The 17,031-nt window shown below is 40.1% G+C and overlaps 1 protein-coding gene across 6 annotated transcripts in view; it reads left to right on the forward strand.

The window, feature by feature from the left end:
* The window catches only part of LOC106881029 (solute carrier family 35 member E2A), a 54,451-nt gene that overhangs the window by 9,120 nt on the left and 28,300 nt on the right, over window positions 1-17,031 (forward strand). For 3 of the 6 annotated variants that reach the window (XM_014931218.2, XM_014931216.2, XM_014931217.2), the window contains exons 2-3: window positions 5,336-5,414; window positions 14,081-14,368. In XM_014931218.2, the coding sequence (XP_014786704.1) occupies window positions 5,378-5,414; window positions 14,081-14,368 (325 nt within the window). In that variant the 5' untranslated portion in view covers window positions 5,336-5,377. The remainder of the gene's footprint in view (window positions 1-5,335; window positions 5,415-14,080; window positions 14,369-17,031) is intronic. The other 3 variants (XM_014931219.2, XM_014931220.2, XM_014931221.2) reach the window with 1 other exon arrangement.

The raw sequence follows: 17,031 nt of genomic DNA on the forward strand, positions 1-17,031 counted from the left end.
GTTTTTGGTGTTATACGAACTTATCGAGTTTTGCAAATATTTTCTTGTTTGTTCTCAAGTTGTGTCCGACTTTCGATATTATCTTTTTTTTTTGTTTTTTTTTTAAATCTTGTTTCAGTTATTGGACTGTGGCCATGCTAGGACACTTTCCTTGAAAAGTTTAGTTGAACAAATCGATATAGAATTTTAATTTTTTTTTTTTTTTAAGCCTGACTACTTATTCTGTCAGGCTCTTTTTGCCGAACCACTAAGTCACGGAGACGTAAACAAACCAACATCGGTTGTCAAGCGGCGGTAGTAGTGGTGGACCCACACACACAGAATAGGTTTCTTTCAGTTTCTGTCTACCAAATCTCACAAGACTTTGGCCATACTGGAGCTATTGTAGAAGACTCTTTCCTAGGTGCTGCGCTGCACAGTGGGACTGAACCCAAGACCACATGCTTGGGAAGCAAGTTTCTTAACCTCACAGCCACGCCTATATCCATTCTTCACAAACGTCTGGTGCAAATCCATTGTTGACATCTCGCTCGCTGCTTTTACATTCGTCTATCGACCTTTTCATCATGAACCATCATTTTTCTTCCATCCCCCTCCCCCTGAACATGATATTCTTTCCCAACCACATAGTTCCAGGTTCAGTCCCACTGCATAGTACCTTGGGCAAGTGTCTTCTAGTGTAGCCCTGTGTCTATTTGTTTGTCACCGCTTGACAACCGGTGCTGGTTTGTTTACGTCCATATAACTTAGCAGTTCAGCAAAAGGAACTGAGGGACTAGGTATCAGACTTTAAAAAAACAAAATAAGCACCAGGGTCGATTTGTTTGACTAAATAAATCCTTCAAGATAGTGTTCCAGTATGGCCACAGCCCAGTGACAGAAACAAGTAAGAGCAAAATGGGAACCACTTGCCTTCTTAATGTTTCCAAAGACTTCTTTCAATCTTCGACAATCGGTCACCCCTGGTTGCACATACTTTGATCTATTTGTTGTTCTTCTTCTTCTTTCTGTCGGTGATATTCTCAATGATCTTCTCGAGCACCTTCTTTTGAATCTTTATCTTGTTTCAGTCATTTGACTGTCACCATGCTGGGGCACTTCTTGAAGGGTTTTTTGAACACATTGCCTTCGCCATCTCCCAGGGCTCATTTTTATAAGTCTAGTACTTATTCCTAGCGATTTCTTTGTGAACAGGAATGAGAGAAAAAACTAACAACCAAAATGGATAGATGAATGTTGAGGTGGTTTGGTCACATGGAGAGAATGGATGAGGAGGGTGATGAAGGCTGAAGTGGTCAGCAGCAGAACCAGAGGCAGACCTCGGTTTGTGTGGATGGATTGAGTGAGGAAAGCTTTGGTGGTTAGAGATGTTGGAGTGAGATAGAGGCAAGAGAGTTTATAAATGATAGGAAAGCTTGGAGAGTGTTTGTGGATGGATGAGTGACTTTGATGTTGCTCAAAGGGGTACGGAACCAGCATGGTGCATTGGGGGTAAAACAGCATAAGCCGTCGGGCCCCGCTGCTGATATTATGGGTTGCGTTCTATGCCTTAACCTGAGCATATGACAGGGATCACCTCTTTGAGCAAGGAAATTAATGGAATACCTGGTGTGTGCCTTGTTGTGGTTACCCCCCCCCCTAAAAAAATGGGGGATAAGCCTGGATATAAAGAAGAAATTCTTTGCTGAACTGTAAGTTATGGGGGATATAAACACACCAACACCAGTTGTCAAGCAGTGTTGGAAGACAGACAGACAAACACACACAATGGGCTTCGTTCACTTTCCTTCTACCAAATCCACTCACAAGGCTCTGGTTGGCATGGGGCTATGCCAGAAGACACTTTCCCAAGGTGCCGCACAGTGGAACTGATCCCGGAACCGTGTGGTTATTATCTTGTCAGAGTTTCGCTTCAGATCGTGACCCCCCCCCCTCCTTATCATAGCTTTTTTTTTCATATATATTTATAAATGTGTGTGTGTGTGTGTGTGGATGTATCCATGTATATATGTGAAGACGTGTGGCCTAGTGGTTAGGCTGGTACATTCACAATCGTGAGATCATAGGTTTGATTCCTAGACCAGGTGGTGCATTGTGACCTTAATCAAAACACTTAATTTCATGTTGCTTTAGTCCCCCCCCCCCACATTCAATCAGCTTGCATGGTGGTGTCATTTGAAGGTTAAAATGATGCAAAGTGCATTGTGGCCAGCAATGTGTAACAACATCTGATAGTCTGGTTGGTCACGTCACATCACACACATGCTGATCTATAACCTGACCTGCCATCAGAATGGTCACCATTCTTCCCTCCCCTCCCCACCTTGTTTATCTCTTCTGCTCACACCTAATTGGGCTAGAGTAAAGCATGGCATCGTTTTTACATCCATAATATGATACTTTATCTGTCTTTGCATTATTGTGTGACATGTGAAGTTGTCAATAATTTGCATGATGGGTAAACTGTATATATTTAGAGCTTTAATATCTTTTTTAAACTTAAGGCAGCGAGCTGGCAGAAACGTTAGCACGCCGGGCGAAATGCTTACTGGTATTTCATCTGTCTTTACATTCTGAGTTCAAATTCCGTCGAGGTCAACTTTGCCTTTCATCCTTTCAGGGTCGATTTAAATAAGTACCAGTTACGCACTGGAGTCGATATAATCGACTTAATCTGTTTGTCTGTCCTTGTTTGTCCCCTCTGTGTGTAGCCCCTTGTGGGCAGTAAAGAAATAAGAAACTTTAGCATGCCAAGCGAAATGCTTAGCAGTATTTTGTCTGTCTTTACGTTCTGAGTTCGAATTCTGCCAATACTTCTGGAGCACTGCCTTTAGTCAAACTAATCAACCCCAGGGCTTATTTTTTGTAAGCCTTGTACTTATTCTATTGGTCTCTTTTGCCAAGCAGCTAAGTTATGGGCATATAAACACACCAGCATTGGTTGTCAAGCAATGGTGCAGGGAACAAACACTGACACATAAATATATACATATATATATATATGACGGGCTTATTTCAGTTCCACCTACCAAATCTATTCACAAGGCTTTGGTTGGCCCGAGGCTATAGCAGAAGACACTTGCCCAAGGTACCACGCAGTGGGACTGAACTTGGAACCATGTGGTTGGGAAGCAATCTTCTTACCACATAGCCACTCCTGCACCTATATATATTGATTTTCTTAATGAATAGTGCTTATAATTGTTCCCTTAGATAAAAGAAAGCTGTTCCAATCAATCAAAACATCGTGATTGATAAAGAGTAAACAAACACCTTGGGTAGGGGTGAGCATGAATTTTCCTCAGCTCAAAAGTCATATAGGAAGAAGGTTGGTTTTGCTGATGCAGCATAAAGTGTTTTAATGCTTGTAAGCAAAAGAATTGTGCCAGTCACAGCTTCTTATATCCCAGCAACTTGATGCACGTCTTAGAAGATTAAGTTTCAAATGTTTTTTTTCGGTTTGACTTTTTGTCTATTCCAATACATTCGTGTGTGTGTCACTTTTGCATCTATTTTGTGATGTTATGGGTTGGTCCCACTTTATCTGGCAGACCAACAGAGAATATAGTCTATCTTATTGGGTAGGTTAGGTCTTTTTGGCATGCATGCACACACACACACACACACACACACACTCTCACACATGCAAATGTGCATGTGTGCAGATGCATGCAGCCAAGTGACAAAGAAATGGGTTTTGTAAGCATGAGGTTTGTGAATTATGTGCATAGCATATTATTTACATTGTTCTAATTGAAGTGTCTTGTATAACATGAAGACTGTAACTAGCAGGACTTTATTTCAAGTCCTAAGTGCAGACGTGGTTAATAAGAGTCTGGTTTCATCTGTGGTTTCAGGTTTTGTCCCATTGCACAGCACTTTCAGCTAATGTCTTCTGCTGTAGCCCTGGACCAACTAAATGCTTGTAAGTGGATAGAAATTGAAAGAAGCTGATCATACATGTGTGTGTGTGTGTGTGACTGTGTATTCGAGTGGGTGCTGAAAAGTTCCTGGCTTTGGATAACAGTAAATGCAGGAGGATCTATTATGATTTCATTCAGCACATTTCTCTCACCTATTGACACACTTATTGCAGTGGCCCTTCAGTTTTTCTAAGCCCTGTTAAAGAACTTGGAATGCTGGGCCTCCAACCAGGGCTTTAGTAATACCTTTAAACCCAGGAACTTTTCAGCACCCCACCCCTTCCTCTGTGTGTATGTGTTTGTACCTTTGTCTAGACATCATATGATGGTTGTAAATGAGCATCCTTGTCATACAAGCAAAGTTGTTCATTTCCAGTCTTGTGTGAAAACTCTGTCTGACCATTCGGAAATATTACCTTGCTTGGAAACAGGTGAGGGTTTGCAATAGGGAGAGCATCTGGCTGTACAAAATCTGCCTCATCAAATTCCATCTGACCCATGCAAACTTGGGACAGTGAACTATTGGTAGTTTTCGCTTTTATGCTCCCTATCTTATTTACTCCAGTCTCAAGATCCTTAGGCTTTTGACAGAGGTCTTCACCTTATTCCAGTCAACGTTTTGTTGGAAAAGTTTTGAGGTGTCTATCATAGCAGACATATTTATATCTGGGCACTTCCTTGACCATCTTGTCTGTCTGAATCAGCATGTCTCTGATTGATTCTACTCAGACTATTTTCTTGCTGTTCATGGACTCTGTTCACTATGTGTGTGTGTGTGTGTGTCTGTGTATACCACTTTTTATTCACATTCATCTTAAAGTGTCCACATTATTGCCCACTGGATATGACTGCCAAGTCAATCACGTCTCTGAATGATCTTGGACTTGGTAAGGGCTAGGCAGCTGGGAATGATGCGAACGTCTTTCATTGTACTGACTGCGCAGTCAGCACCTAGCATGGCTCGACAGCAAAGCAAACCAGACTGAAAGCCAGCAATGGCTCAACCTCAGGGCTAAAAGCCTTCAAACAGGTACACTTGCACTCACCTACACACATGCTTGTCCTTACACTTTTGTTCACTCTTAACACATAAATTTGTACACATACACATGTGCGTGTGTGCACACACACATATACACATCCACAACAATACCTACATACAGGAAATATATATCTTCTATACCCAGATCTTTGCAAACAATTATCAATTTAATTTTCATTTCAGAAAATGTTTTGTGCTTTACTTATTTATATATAATAAATATATATATATATGTGTGTATGCGTGTGTGTTATACACACATGTATATGTATGTATATATATGTGTGTGTGTATGTATATGCACATGAATTAATTAAAACAAAAGCATTATATATATGTATGTATGTTTGTGTTTTATTGTTTCTTTTAGATGCTGTTTTTGTTTAATTTCTAATGTAATTTGAGCAACCAAATGAATATTTTAAGTCAGAGGCTAGGGAAGAATGAGGGCAAGTTTTGTTGTTGTTGTTATTAGTTGTTGTTGCTGCTGCTGCTTTTTTGAGGGATTATCTTCCCTTGAACCCTACATCCCTGCTGCCACTACACTAATTTGCTTTATCTAATTTCACTCATTGCGCTGCGACCATGCTGGGGCACCTCCTTTAGTGGTTATCGACTCAGTTATATCACCCCCACCCCCCTCTTCCCCTAGTACCTGAGTGTATGGTATTTATTGGGATCTAATTGTCAAACCTCTAGAGTTAAGGTCTGTCATACAGTGGGGTACAGTCTTATACGGAAGCACAAATACAGACATGGACACATGCGTGTGTGTGTGTGTGTTTCTTGGACTTCTGCATAGTTTCCATCTACCAAATTCCATTTACAAAAATATCTTTCAGCCCAAAGCTATAGTAGAAGACAATAGATACACACACACACACAAGGTGGTGTCCAGTGGGATCAAAATTAGAACAATGTAGTTGTGAAGTGAATTTCTCATTCACCATATGACACACACACACACACACACACACGCGTGCACGCACATACACACACACACACACACACCATCATTATCATCGTTTTAATTAATGTCCATCATTCCATACTTGCATAGATCAGATGGAATTTGTTGGGACAGATTTTCTGTGGCTGGATGCCCTTCCTGTCACCAACCCGCTTCTGTTTCCAAGTAAGGTAATATTTCTCCATGGCCAGACATGTGATTTATGGAAGACTGGTTTACAATCATCATGTGATGTCAGGACATGGATATGTTCACACACACACACACACACACACACACACACAGCAAGCTTCTTTCAGTTTTTATCAACTAAATCCATTCACAAGACTTTGGTCAGCCCAGGGCTGTAGTAGAAGGGACTTGCCCAAGGTGCCATGTAGGACTGAACATGAGACTATATGAAGACTCTTCTGAAGGTGGTGAGCTGGCAGAAACGTTAGCACACTGGGCGAAATGCTTTGTGGTATTTCATCTGTCTTTACATTCTGAGTTCAAATTCCACCAAGGTCAACTTTGCCTTTCATCCTCTTGGGGTCGATAAATTAAGTACCAGTTGTGTACTGGGGTTGATCTAATTGACTGAGCCCCTCCCAAAAAATTTTGGGTCTTGTGCCTCAAGTAGAAAAGAACATATATATATATATATATGTTGGGACAAGCGAAATCATGATGGCACCTGTGCCCAGTGTCGCCTTCCTGGCACTTGTGCTGGTGGCACGTGTAAAGACATTCAAGCAAGATCGTTGCCAGTGCCGCTGTACGTAAACAACATTACTTCTCGCTTCTACTATGAGCTCTAAAAGGTCACAGGACATATCTAAATCTCTAGAATTAGGAGTATATTAATTTCTGTCTGTCTCTGTCTTTCTGTCTGTCTGTCTGCCTCCCTCTTTCTCTCTGCCTGTCTGTCCCTCTTTCTCTCTGCCTGTCTGTCTTTGTCTTTCTCTCTGTCTGTCTGCCTCCCTCCTTCTCTCTGTCTGCCTCCCTCTTTCTCTCTGCCTGTCTGTCCCTCTTTCTCTCTGCCTGTCTGTCTCTGTCTTTCTCTCTGTCTGTCTGCCTCCCTCCTTCTCTCTGTCTGTCTGCCTCCCTCTTTCTCTCTGTCTGTCTGTCCCTCTTTCTCTCTGCCTGTCTGTCCCTCTTTCTCTCTCTGACTGACTTCAAATAAATACCAATGTTAGACTGAAGAACTTTCAACTTTGACTTACTTGATGGGGGGGGGGGGAATGGCCAAATGGTCAAGACATTAAGTGCTGGGACTTGGGGAGCAAATGCTTTGTTTAGCATAGTGTCAGGTCATCGTCAGGTTGGGTGGATGGGAATTCTTAATGAAGGCCTGTGAAATAGAATGTACATGTTCTTGGGTAACAGATTAAATTCATTGCATGGTTTAATGCCACCTGCTCCTTGGGCCCCCTTTTTAGCTGAATTCATTTTCTTACAAGCATGCAAACCAGGTCTCTGGTGTGAGGAAAACTTGATTTTGATATGCACTGCTTCCTACTGCAGCCCCATACTATTAGAGGGTACTGCTTCTGATTGTGAAAACCCACAACCCCTGTGACCCCACAGCAAATCACGGCCCCCAACCTCAACCAATGACACACAATGTGACCTACAGCAACCCACAACCCCACGACAGTCCTTCAGCTTAAGACCGCCTCATCAGTATCAAAGACCCTGCATATAGTCATAGCCACGACGCTTCCTCCTGTCACTGAACAGAAAATTATAATCCAAAACTGGTTTATAATATGTTCAGAGGTGCACAGCGTGGTGCTATTCAATGTAAGAAGCGCATGGGTTTTTTTTTTTTCATGTTGTCACTCTAATAAGTATTGTTTTGAAAGCTTTTTTAATCACATTTTTCATTTTTTTTTTTTTCCTCCTAAAATATGTGTTCTTTCATCACCATTGTCGTTGTTATTATTTTGATGTCCACTTTTTCCATGCTGAAATAGGTTGAATGAGATTGAGTGAAGCAGTGTACTCTAGCTGGTTGTTCTTCCTCTTGTCAGCCTTTTTTTTTTTTGTCCTTTATTTATATTTTTTGGTCTTTTTACGGGCTTCAGTCATTGGACTGCAGTCATGTTGGGGCTTTAGTGGCCAATATTGCACCTTTTACACTATCTTCCCTGATGATTTGTTTTCAGTCATGAAGGAGTAGCCAAACATTTTGGAAATGTTGATAGAAGGTTGGTGCAAAGGTTTTCCTATAAATTCTATGAGCAATATACTTCAGACTTTAAGAATAGAATTCTTGAGAACCAGAAATGAAATGAAAAGTGTAAGCTTGAAGCATGTGTTATCACACGTGTTATTCACAAAGATTTTTAAACAGAAGAATATAAGGATGTGCATTGTTTTCAAACTTTCATTTCATATTTCAAAAAATATTCAAACAATTGATATTTCAGAAGAAAATCTGGCTTGGTTTACCAGCTGATGTTTGGAAATGAATAGCTCTGAATCAGTCTTTCAGTTATAATGCATTAAATATACTCTATATTTGGTAATTCAACAACATATATATTACACTCTCAGAGTGGTTGGCGTTAAGAATGGCATCCAGCTGTAGAAACCATGCCAAATCAGACTGGAGTCTAGTGCAGCCTTTCAGCTTACCAGCCCTGGTCAAACCATCCAACCCATGCCAGCATGGACAACGGATGCTAAATGATGATGATGATATATAGAAATATCACGTAATTGGATGGCTGTTCACTCTTCTAAGTTCTTGTGCTCTTTTCCATCCTGCAGGAGGCTTAATACCCACCCTGTTCACCTTATTGGCTTGGTGGTGTTGTCGCTTTTGTTGCCATCAGCTGAACTGTGCAACAGATTGTATTGGGTTACATGTTACCAGTGGCACTCAACAGCACCTTTCCTATCTTGCGGGTTATTTGGCAATCTCACTTGTGTAAGGGGCACTTTTGATCCCCATTTCTGTCAAGTAGTTGGTTACCAGGATGGAATTGTGACAAGCAATTTTTAGTTGGCCCTAACAAGCAGTTTTTAGTAGGGTATGTTCAGAGTGTTGTTACTGTTGTTTCCTTCAATCGAGAATTAAAGTGTTGGCAGGTCAACTTATTAGATGTATGAAAATGATATGCTAAAATTACAATAACGTCGGACAATTGTTACTGCTTCTCCTAAAAAAAAAAAGAATTGTCAATACCTCTTATTTGATCATAGGTCTCCATTTATTCTGAGGTTAAATAATAACATGGTCTTGGACATAAACCAAGGAGAGCTCTTTGAATTTCATTATTAGAAGACTGCCCTTGTAGTAGATAAATGTTCTGCTAAGCAACATCCTGCCATGTCTAATTAGGAACCGTGTTTAGAGCCTGAACCATAACGCGCTCAAAACGAGACAGCCTAGAATACCAAGTTACAACCAACTAGCAAAAGTGCATTGAAAGTGTGCATCTGGACATTGCATATTCATAAATCTCTAATATGAGATTTATTCCCTCCTACTGTCTGTTTGCCTGTCTGTCTTCATGAAGAAAATAATTTATGGCAAAACTGATCTAAGTTATATCTTTGAAACAAAAAAGGTTGCAGCTATATGATACATTGCAAATACTGGGGCCATTCTGAATCTATACAGGCAGGCATGACTGTATGGTTAAAAAGTCACTTCACAAGCATGTAGTTTTGGGTTCCATTTCACTGCATAGTACTTTGGGCATATTTCTTCTATTACAGCCCCTAAAGCCTTGTAAGTGGATTTGGTTGTTGGAAACTAAAAAAAAAAAAAATAAATAAATGGTGTGTGTGTGTTAGGAATTTTGTATTTCCTTCTTGTCTCCATGTGAGTTTCACTTGACAGTTGTCACCAATGGCTTCATTAAGTGTCAGCTGCTTGCAGTCCACTACAAAAGCATATCCAGGGTTTCTTGACATGTTGCACAATCTTTGTAAACAAAAGGCTTGTTTCAGTGTCATTTGTTTCCACTTCTCCACATAACCATGTCCAGGCTGTTTGTTGTTTGATAGACTGGGAGATTACTATATCACTGGGAAACGGGTGGGTGCTGGTGACAGGAAAGGAATCTGTTATTAGAAAACTTTGCACTAACATGCACTCATCTGACCCACGCAAGTATGGGGAAAATAGACATTAAAACAATGCTGATGGTGAAAGTAAGGTGATTGAATACTTGAATGTCACGAGGAACTTCTTGTTTGCCACACTAATGCAGACATACATACAAGCATAAATAGCATACATGCACACACCTATAATTTCACATGATGGGCTTCCTTACACTTGCATCTACCAAATTTCATTCACAGCATATTAACAAACCCAAATTTATGGAAGAAAATATTTGGCAAAGGTGCTGCACACTGATATCAAACTTGATGTCATGCAATTTGCACAAATAACATCTTAACCACATGACTATTCTTGTGCCCAGTTATGTGTGGAGCTGGCACTCCCTCAGTTACGATGACAAGGGTTCCAGTTGATCTGATCCCTGGATCTGCCGACTTGTGAAATTAACATGCAAGTGGCTGAACACACACGTACCCTTAATGTAGTTCTCAAGGATATTCAACATGACACAGAATACTGACCCTTTGAAATACAGGTACAACTCGCTTTTACTGGTTGAGTAGACTGAAGTAATGTGAAATAAAATGTCTTGCTTAAGGACACCACAACATGTATTATGTATTTTGTGTAGAACAAATCATTAAAGTTAATGATTGCACTCCCTTCGTTACAGGAATGTTTTTAATTAAATAAAATTAAACTTTTGGTACTGTCAACATTAAGTTGGCCCAGGGAAATATTTAATAGAAGCATTTAGGGCTGGATGCTCTTCTTATCAATGACCTTTACCTGTTTTAAATAAGGGATTTTTTTTTATTCCAAAGGTCTTATTCCAAAGTGCAAAGTGGCTGGTCATAATGTCAACGTGGACTGTGGAAATCCTCACCAATTAGCTTAACTGGCAACAAGCAGGAAACCTCATTCATATAGTTTACACACACACATATATTGGTGTGTGTATGGGTTTCCTTCAGTTTCCCCCTCCAAATTCTTTCACAAGGCATTGCTTGGTTCAGGACTATAGTGCAGACAATCACCAAAGGTATCATCAGTTAACATCTGTTGTCCAAGCTGGCATGGGTTGGACGGTTTGACCAGAGCTGGTAAGCTGGTATGTGTGTGTGTGTGTATTCACTTATTCATTCTTTTATTAATGTTAAGTCAAATGTTTCTTGCTTTGAATAACAATGCAGGACAAAGAAGAAATGGTGCACACATCAAAGATTATACACCTCACTTATTGGTTTTATGCCATTGTTTCTTTCTCATACATATGAATCTTTTGTTATGTATAAATGTATTTTCCTTCCAAAAGGTTTTACTTACAGCTGTTAATGGTTCAACTACTTTTTATTTTTTTTAATCCTGTTTTCTCTCAAATTAGCAAGTCGTTTTGCCAATCTTTATATTAAATAAGTCTTAACTTGCTTCTTATGTTGTCAACACCATCTGGTGGTATCGGTGTAATGCAATATTGGCTATAAAATGCTGACTTTATTTATGTTTTGACAACCTCTTTCCTTCTTGCACTTGTTTACAAGATCAATGCTAAAATGTTGTTTTGTGTTAACACAAACGTATTCAGTCAACTTTATTGACATTCTAACAATTTTTTGTGTTAATGATTAAATGTCACATTTCTTGATGACAGTCTCTCTCTTAACTATTTATTATTATTATTATTATTATTATTATTATTATTATTATTATTATTAAGGTGGTGAGCTGACGGAATTATTAGCACACTGGACAAAATGCTTAGCGGTGTTTCACCTGTCACAATGTTCTGAGTTCAAATTCCTCCGAGGTTGACTTTGCCTTTTATTCTTTTGGGGTCAATAAATTAAGTAGCAGTAAAACACTGGGGTCAATATAATCAGCTAGTCCCATCCCCCCAAAATTTCAGGCCTTGTGCTTTCAATAGAAAGAATTATTATTAAGACGGTGAGCTGGCAGAACCGTTTGCACGCCAGGCGAAATGCTTAGCATTATTTCATCTGCTGCTACATTGTGAGTTCAAATGCCGCTGAAGTCAACTTTGTCTTTCATCCTTTCAGGGTCGATTAAATAAGTACCAGTTATACACTGGGATCAATGTAATTGACTTAATCTTTCCCCCAAATTTCAGGCCTTGTACCTTTAGTAGAAAGGATTATTATTATTATTATTAAGGTAGCAAGCTGGCAGAATCGTTAGCATGCTGGGCAAAATGCTTAGTTGTGTTTCGTCCATCTTTATCTTCTGAGTTGAAATTCCACCAAGGTTGACTTAGCCTTTCATCCTTTCGGGGTCAGTAAATTAAGTAGCAGTGAAACACTGGGGTCAATGTAATCAACTACTCCCCTCCCCAAAACCTCAGGCCTTGTGCCTTTAGTAGGAAGGATGATTATTATTATTATTATTATTATTATTATTATTAAAGCAGCGTGTTTGCAGAATCGTTAGCAGACCAAACAAAATGCTTAGTGGCATTTCGTCCATCTTTACGTTCTGAGTTCAAATTCTGCTGATGTCAACTTTGCCTTTCATCCTTTCTGGGTCAATAAAATATGTACCATTTGAACACTGGGGTTGATGTAATTAACTTGATCCCTCCCCCAAAATTGCTGACTTTGTTCCCAGATTTGAAACCAATATCTACAATGAGCTGTAAAAATCTATCTGGGCTTTAGTGGCATTTAGGTACAGAAGGTGAAACACCACAGCTAAATATTTTATTGGACACTTTCACAATTCTGTCAATCCACTGTGAATACTACTAAGACCAACATTGCAGAAACTGTTTGGGAACTGCTCTGTGGTTGCTCAAGAGAGTTTTAGAGTTAGGGTTAGGGTTTGGCAAAAATACTCATAACCCTAAAACCCTAACCCTAAAACCCTAAAGCTAAAACCAGTACAAATGCACGAACAATGTGATAAATAACAGTACCACTGATAGTTGTTGTTGACAAACAACGGCAGTAATTTTATTCAAGGGAAAAGATCCTATTACACCACTAGAACGTGTTGTTTACATTCCACAGCAGTAATTGTTTTCACCTCAATAGACGTCAGTGATTGGTTGAAATTACCTGAATATGACAACTTTTAACATGAAATAACTTCGAATATAAGAATTTTTCTCTGTTCTATAAGACAAAATATACAAGTATACGAAGTGGCGCCCGCCAAATCAGAAAAATCCAAAGTACAGCTTTTTCACATACTTTATGCCATGCTGATTCTGCTTGAGAGCTACACTAAGGCTATACATATCTGTGGAATACTCAGTCAGTTACACATTACTTTAGGAGCAGGTAATTCAGGTGATTGGACAGTTGAATAGTCATTGGACAAAACCACCACGACCCTTTCCATGATCACAACCACCCTCACCACTACCATATCCCTTTCCTTATCTGTCAAGGCTTACCAGGCTTTTACACAGGGTAATAAATAAGTGATGATGTTTGCCTCAGCTTGTCGATCACTTTCTCTAGTGTCCTTATTACTTTATGTAGGTCTAGTGCTTTGCTTTCCTTTTGTTTTTGTCCTTAAAGTGCTTCAACCACCCTATTTCTGACTCCAATGTTGTAACCCTCATTGTTTCTCTTTTGATACCAACCAGCCTAAGATTGCCTCTGATTCTATTATACAACCTTCCTGATTTGAAATGACCTAAATTAAAGCCCTTTTTGTCTAAAACATTCTGAAGCATTTGGCTGTACTGGGTTTACATAGCTTTCATTGTATATAAAACAAAAACATTAAAAAAGAAAAAAATGCTAAACTGAAAAAAAGAAGGGACGAAATGTAAGTAAATGAAACACATACCTGTACAATAGTGTGAAGTAATGCAAATGATCAGTGTCCACAAAATCAATGTTTATACCTGTGTACTTGTGTGTGTGTGTGTGTGTGTGTGTGTGTATATAAATATATGTACACACACACACGTGCACTGCCATACTCACGTGTGTCTGTTTTTGACTTGTTTTGTTCATTGGATTGCAGCCATGCTTTAAACATTTCCTCATTCTGTCCCTTTCTGCAATAAATGTTACATTCTCTCTTTCTTTTTTTTCTTCTTTCCATTGTAGAATATTCTTTCTGGAGACTTAACATGCCAGTTGGAGACCATGGCCACTCAAGCAACTCGATATTGGATTCCTTTGTGACACCTAAACTATTCCACAGTTTAAAATTCCCCTCTGTGCGAATGACGCGCTCAAATTCAACATTAAGCCGAGAGGAATCTTGTGAAAAGGTCGGACTGCTGAACTTAAGAGCCTTTATCTTCCTTTTACTATGGTATTTTTTCAGTTTTTGCACTTTGTTTCTCAACAAGTACATTCTCTCAACGTTAAGCGGCGACCCCACCTTGTTAGGTGAGTAAATTAATTTTTTTTATTTCCGTTTTCCTTTTATCATTTACTTGTTTCGATCATTTAACTGTGGTTGGACTGGGGCACCGCCTTGAAGGGTTTTAGTTGACCAAATTGACCCCAGAACTTATGTTGTTTTTTAAGTCTGGTACCAATTCTATCAATCTCTTTTGTCAAACGACTGTTATGGGGATGTAAACAAACCAACTCTGGTTATCCATAGGTAGGAGGGCAAACACTGATATCACACACATACATACACATATATCAATGTAATGGGTTTCCACACAATTTTCGTTTACCAAATTTACTTACAAAGCATTGTTTGGGCCAGAGCCACAGTAAAAGACACGTGCCCATGGTGCCACGCAGTTGCACTGAACCCAAAACCACATGACTACAAAGAAAGTTTCTTAACCACACAGCCATGTTTGTGGGTATAGTTAATTTCGTTTGTATGAAACCCTTTAAAAAATATGCTTATGCTACCCAATTTCATTACTGCCAAAAGCGATGCTCCAACAAGAATCTTAAACATGGTGGCTTGAATTAAGTAATTAAAACAAATCTCTCAAAACATGTAGGATTAAGATGTGTGGCGCTATGAAGTTCTTAAGATCTGTCTACCTCTGTGAAACTGTATTATGTGTCCTCCACCCATACATTAGATTGATCCACTCCCACCAAGTGAACCAAAATTTCCTCACATCATTTATCTCTCCTGGCTAATCTTGCAGCCTAATCCCCCCTCCTTGTCATCTCTCTTTCTTTTACCCTCCTCCTCATCCTCCCTTCAAATGTATCACTACTATTCTTTTGCTCTCCCCTCCACCTACTCTCTTCTACATCTCTCCTCCCTAATTCTGGACTCCTCAGTCATTACCCTTCAACCCAACCCAACATTTATACTGTTGTAGGCTACCTCCCCTTCCCCTCATTTTCTGCTCCCTTTACAATCTTGCAATAGCCCCCAACTACCCACTTCTGTGCACTTTGTTCCTTGAGGGTCAGCTGGACGTATCTTCTATCCATTTCTTCACAGCTCCTACAGATCATCCCCTCTTGCCTCTACTAAATGTGAGTAACCATGCAGCTCTTCTACAGGAACTCGCTCTGCTCCTGCTTTCATACCTCATACTTTTGACCCTTCATCCCCTAGCATTAAACCAATTCCCCCTTGGGGTTTGTAGTCTTGCAAGCTGCATGACAACCTCAAGAGTGCTGGTGGCAAGAGAAAGGTACCCAGTCCATGCAGTAAAGTGGTTAGCATTAGGAAATGCATCTTACCATAGAAACCATTCCAAAGCCGACTTTGAAGCAGGATGCAGTTCTTGGACACGTTGGATCCTGTCAAACCATCCAAACCCCTGCCAGTATGGAAGATGAATGTTAAATGATGGTGATGATGATGATGCAGGATTAATAATTAGAGTTTTTCAAATTCACTTCATCATCTTTGTTCAACACTGTCTTGACTGGTTCATTCTCCAGCTATCTTCAGGGACTCTGATGGATGTCCTCCTAAGCCGGGCTAGAACTCTGCACTTTTGTTTCTAACTCAGAGTTGCTGTGTTCCAAGGAGAAGAATCATAGGCCAAATATCTGGTTCTGTAAATTTTTTTCATATCTTAATGGCAAGCTGCATGTCAAAACCTTAGAAATAAACGGTTCTGGAGCAAATGTATATAAGAAATAAGATTGCCAGAGGTGAACGTAGATTCAGCAGATTAAAATATGGTCAGTCATGGTTTTTTTCATGGAAGACTGGCAGTGAACACCATTGTTTGCATGGCAGTGCTGCCTCCTTATTTGCAACCATCGTGTGATGTCAAGAGAAGATTGTGTGCGCGCGCACACACACACACACACACACATACATATTCCTTCTACCTACTAGTTTCCTTCTACCAAATCTCAAGGCTTTGATCAGCCTGGGGCTATAATAGAAGACACTTGCCTAAGGTGGCATGCAATGGGGCTGAACTTGAAACCACACAGCCCTGCCTGCCCGCCTGTCTGCCTGTCTGTATATTTAATTATACACCTCAGGAAACTAGTGACAGCAAAGTCTGTGAATCCTTCAGCATTTAAACCAGCTGTAGCCATCCCCAAATTTTCTACCTGTTTTATGTTCTCACTAGCCAGATCTGGCCTCTCTTGCGTGCTCAACATCATCATCATCACTTAATGTCCATTCTCCATGCTCGCATGGGTTGGATAGTTTGACCAGGGCTGGCACGCTGGAAGGCTGAACCAGACTCCATCCCTGATTTGGTATGGTTTCTATGGCTGGATGCCTTTCCTAACACCAACTACTTCGAGAGTGTAATGGGTGCCATTTGTGTGATACCACTATCTGCCACTTGGCTTGATGGGTCTTCTTCTCAAGCACGACATAATGCCAAAGGTCTCGGTCATTGCCTCTGTGAGGCCCAACACTTGAAAGGAGCTTTTCATGTGCCACCAGCATCAGCTACTTTGCATCTGTGAGACCCAATGCTCAAAAGGTGCTTTTTATGTGCCAGTTACATGACACCAGCATTAGCCACTGGCTTGACAGGTCTTCTCAAGCACAGCATATCGCTGAAGGTCTTGGTCACTAGTCATTGCCTCTGTGAGGCCCAAAGTTTGAAGATCATGCTTCACCACCTCATCCCATGTCTTCT

This window comes from Octopus bimaculoides, chromosome 12, assembly GCF_001194135.2.
Source record: "Octopus bimaculoides isolate UCB-OBI-ISO-001 chromosome 12, ASM119413v2, whole genome shotgun sequence".
Taxonomy (NCBI): domain Eukaryota; kingdom Metazoa; phylum Mollusca; class Cephalopoda; order Octopoda; family Octopodidae; genus Octopus; species Octopus bimaculoides.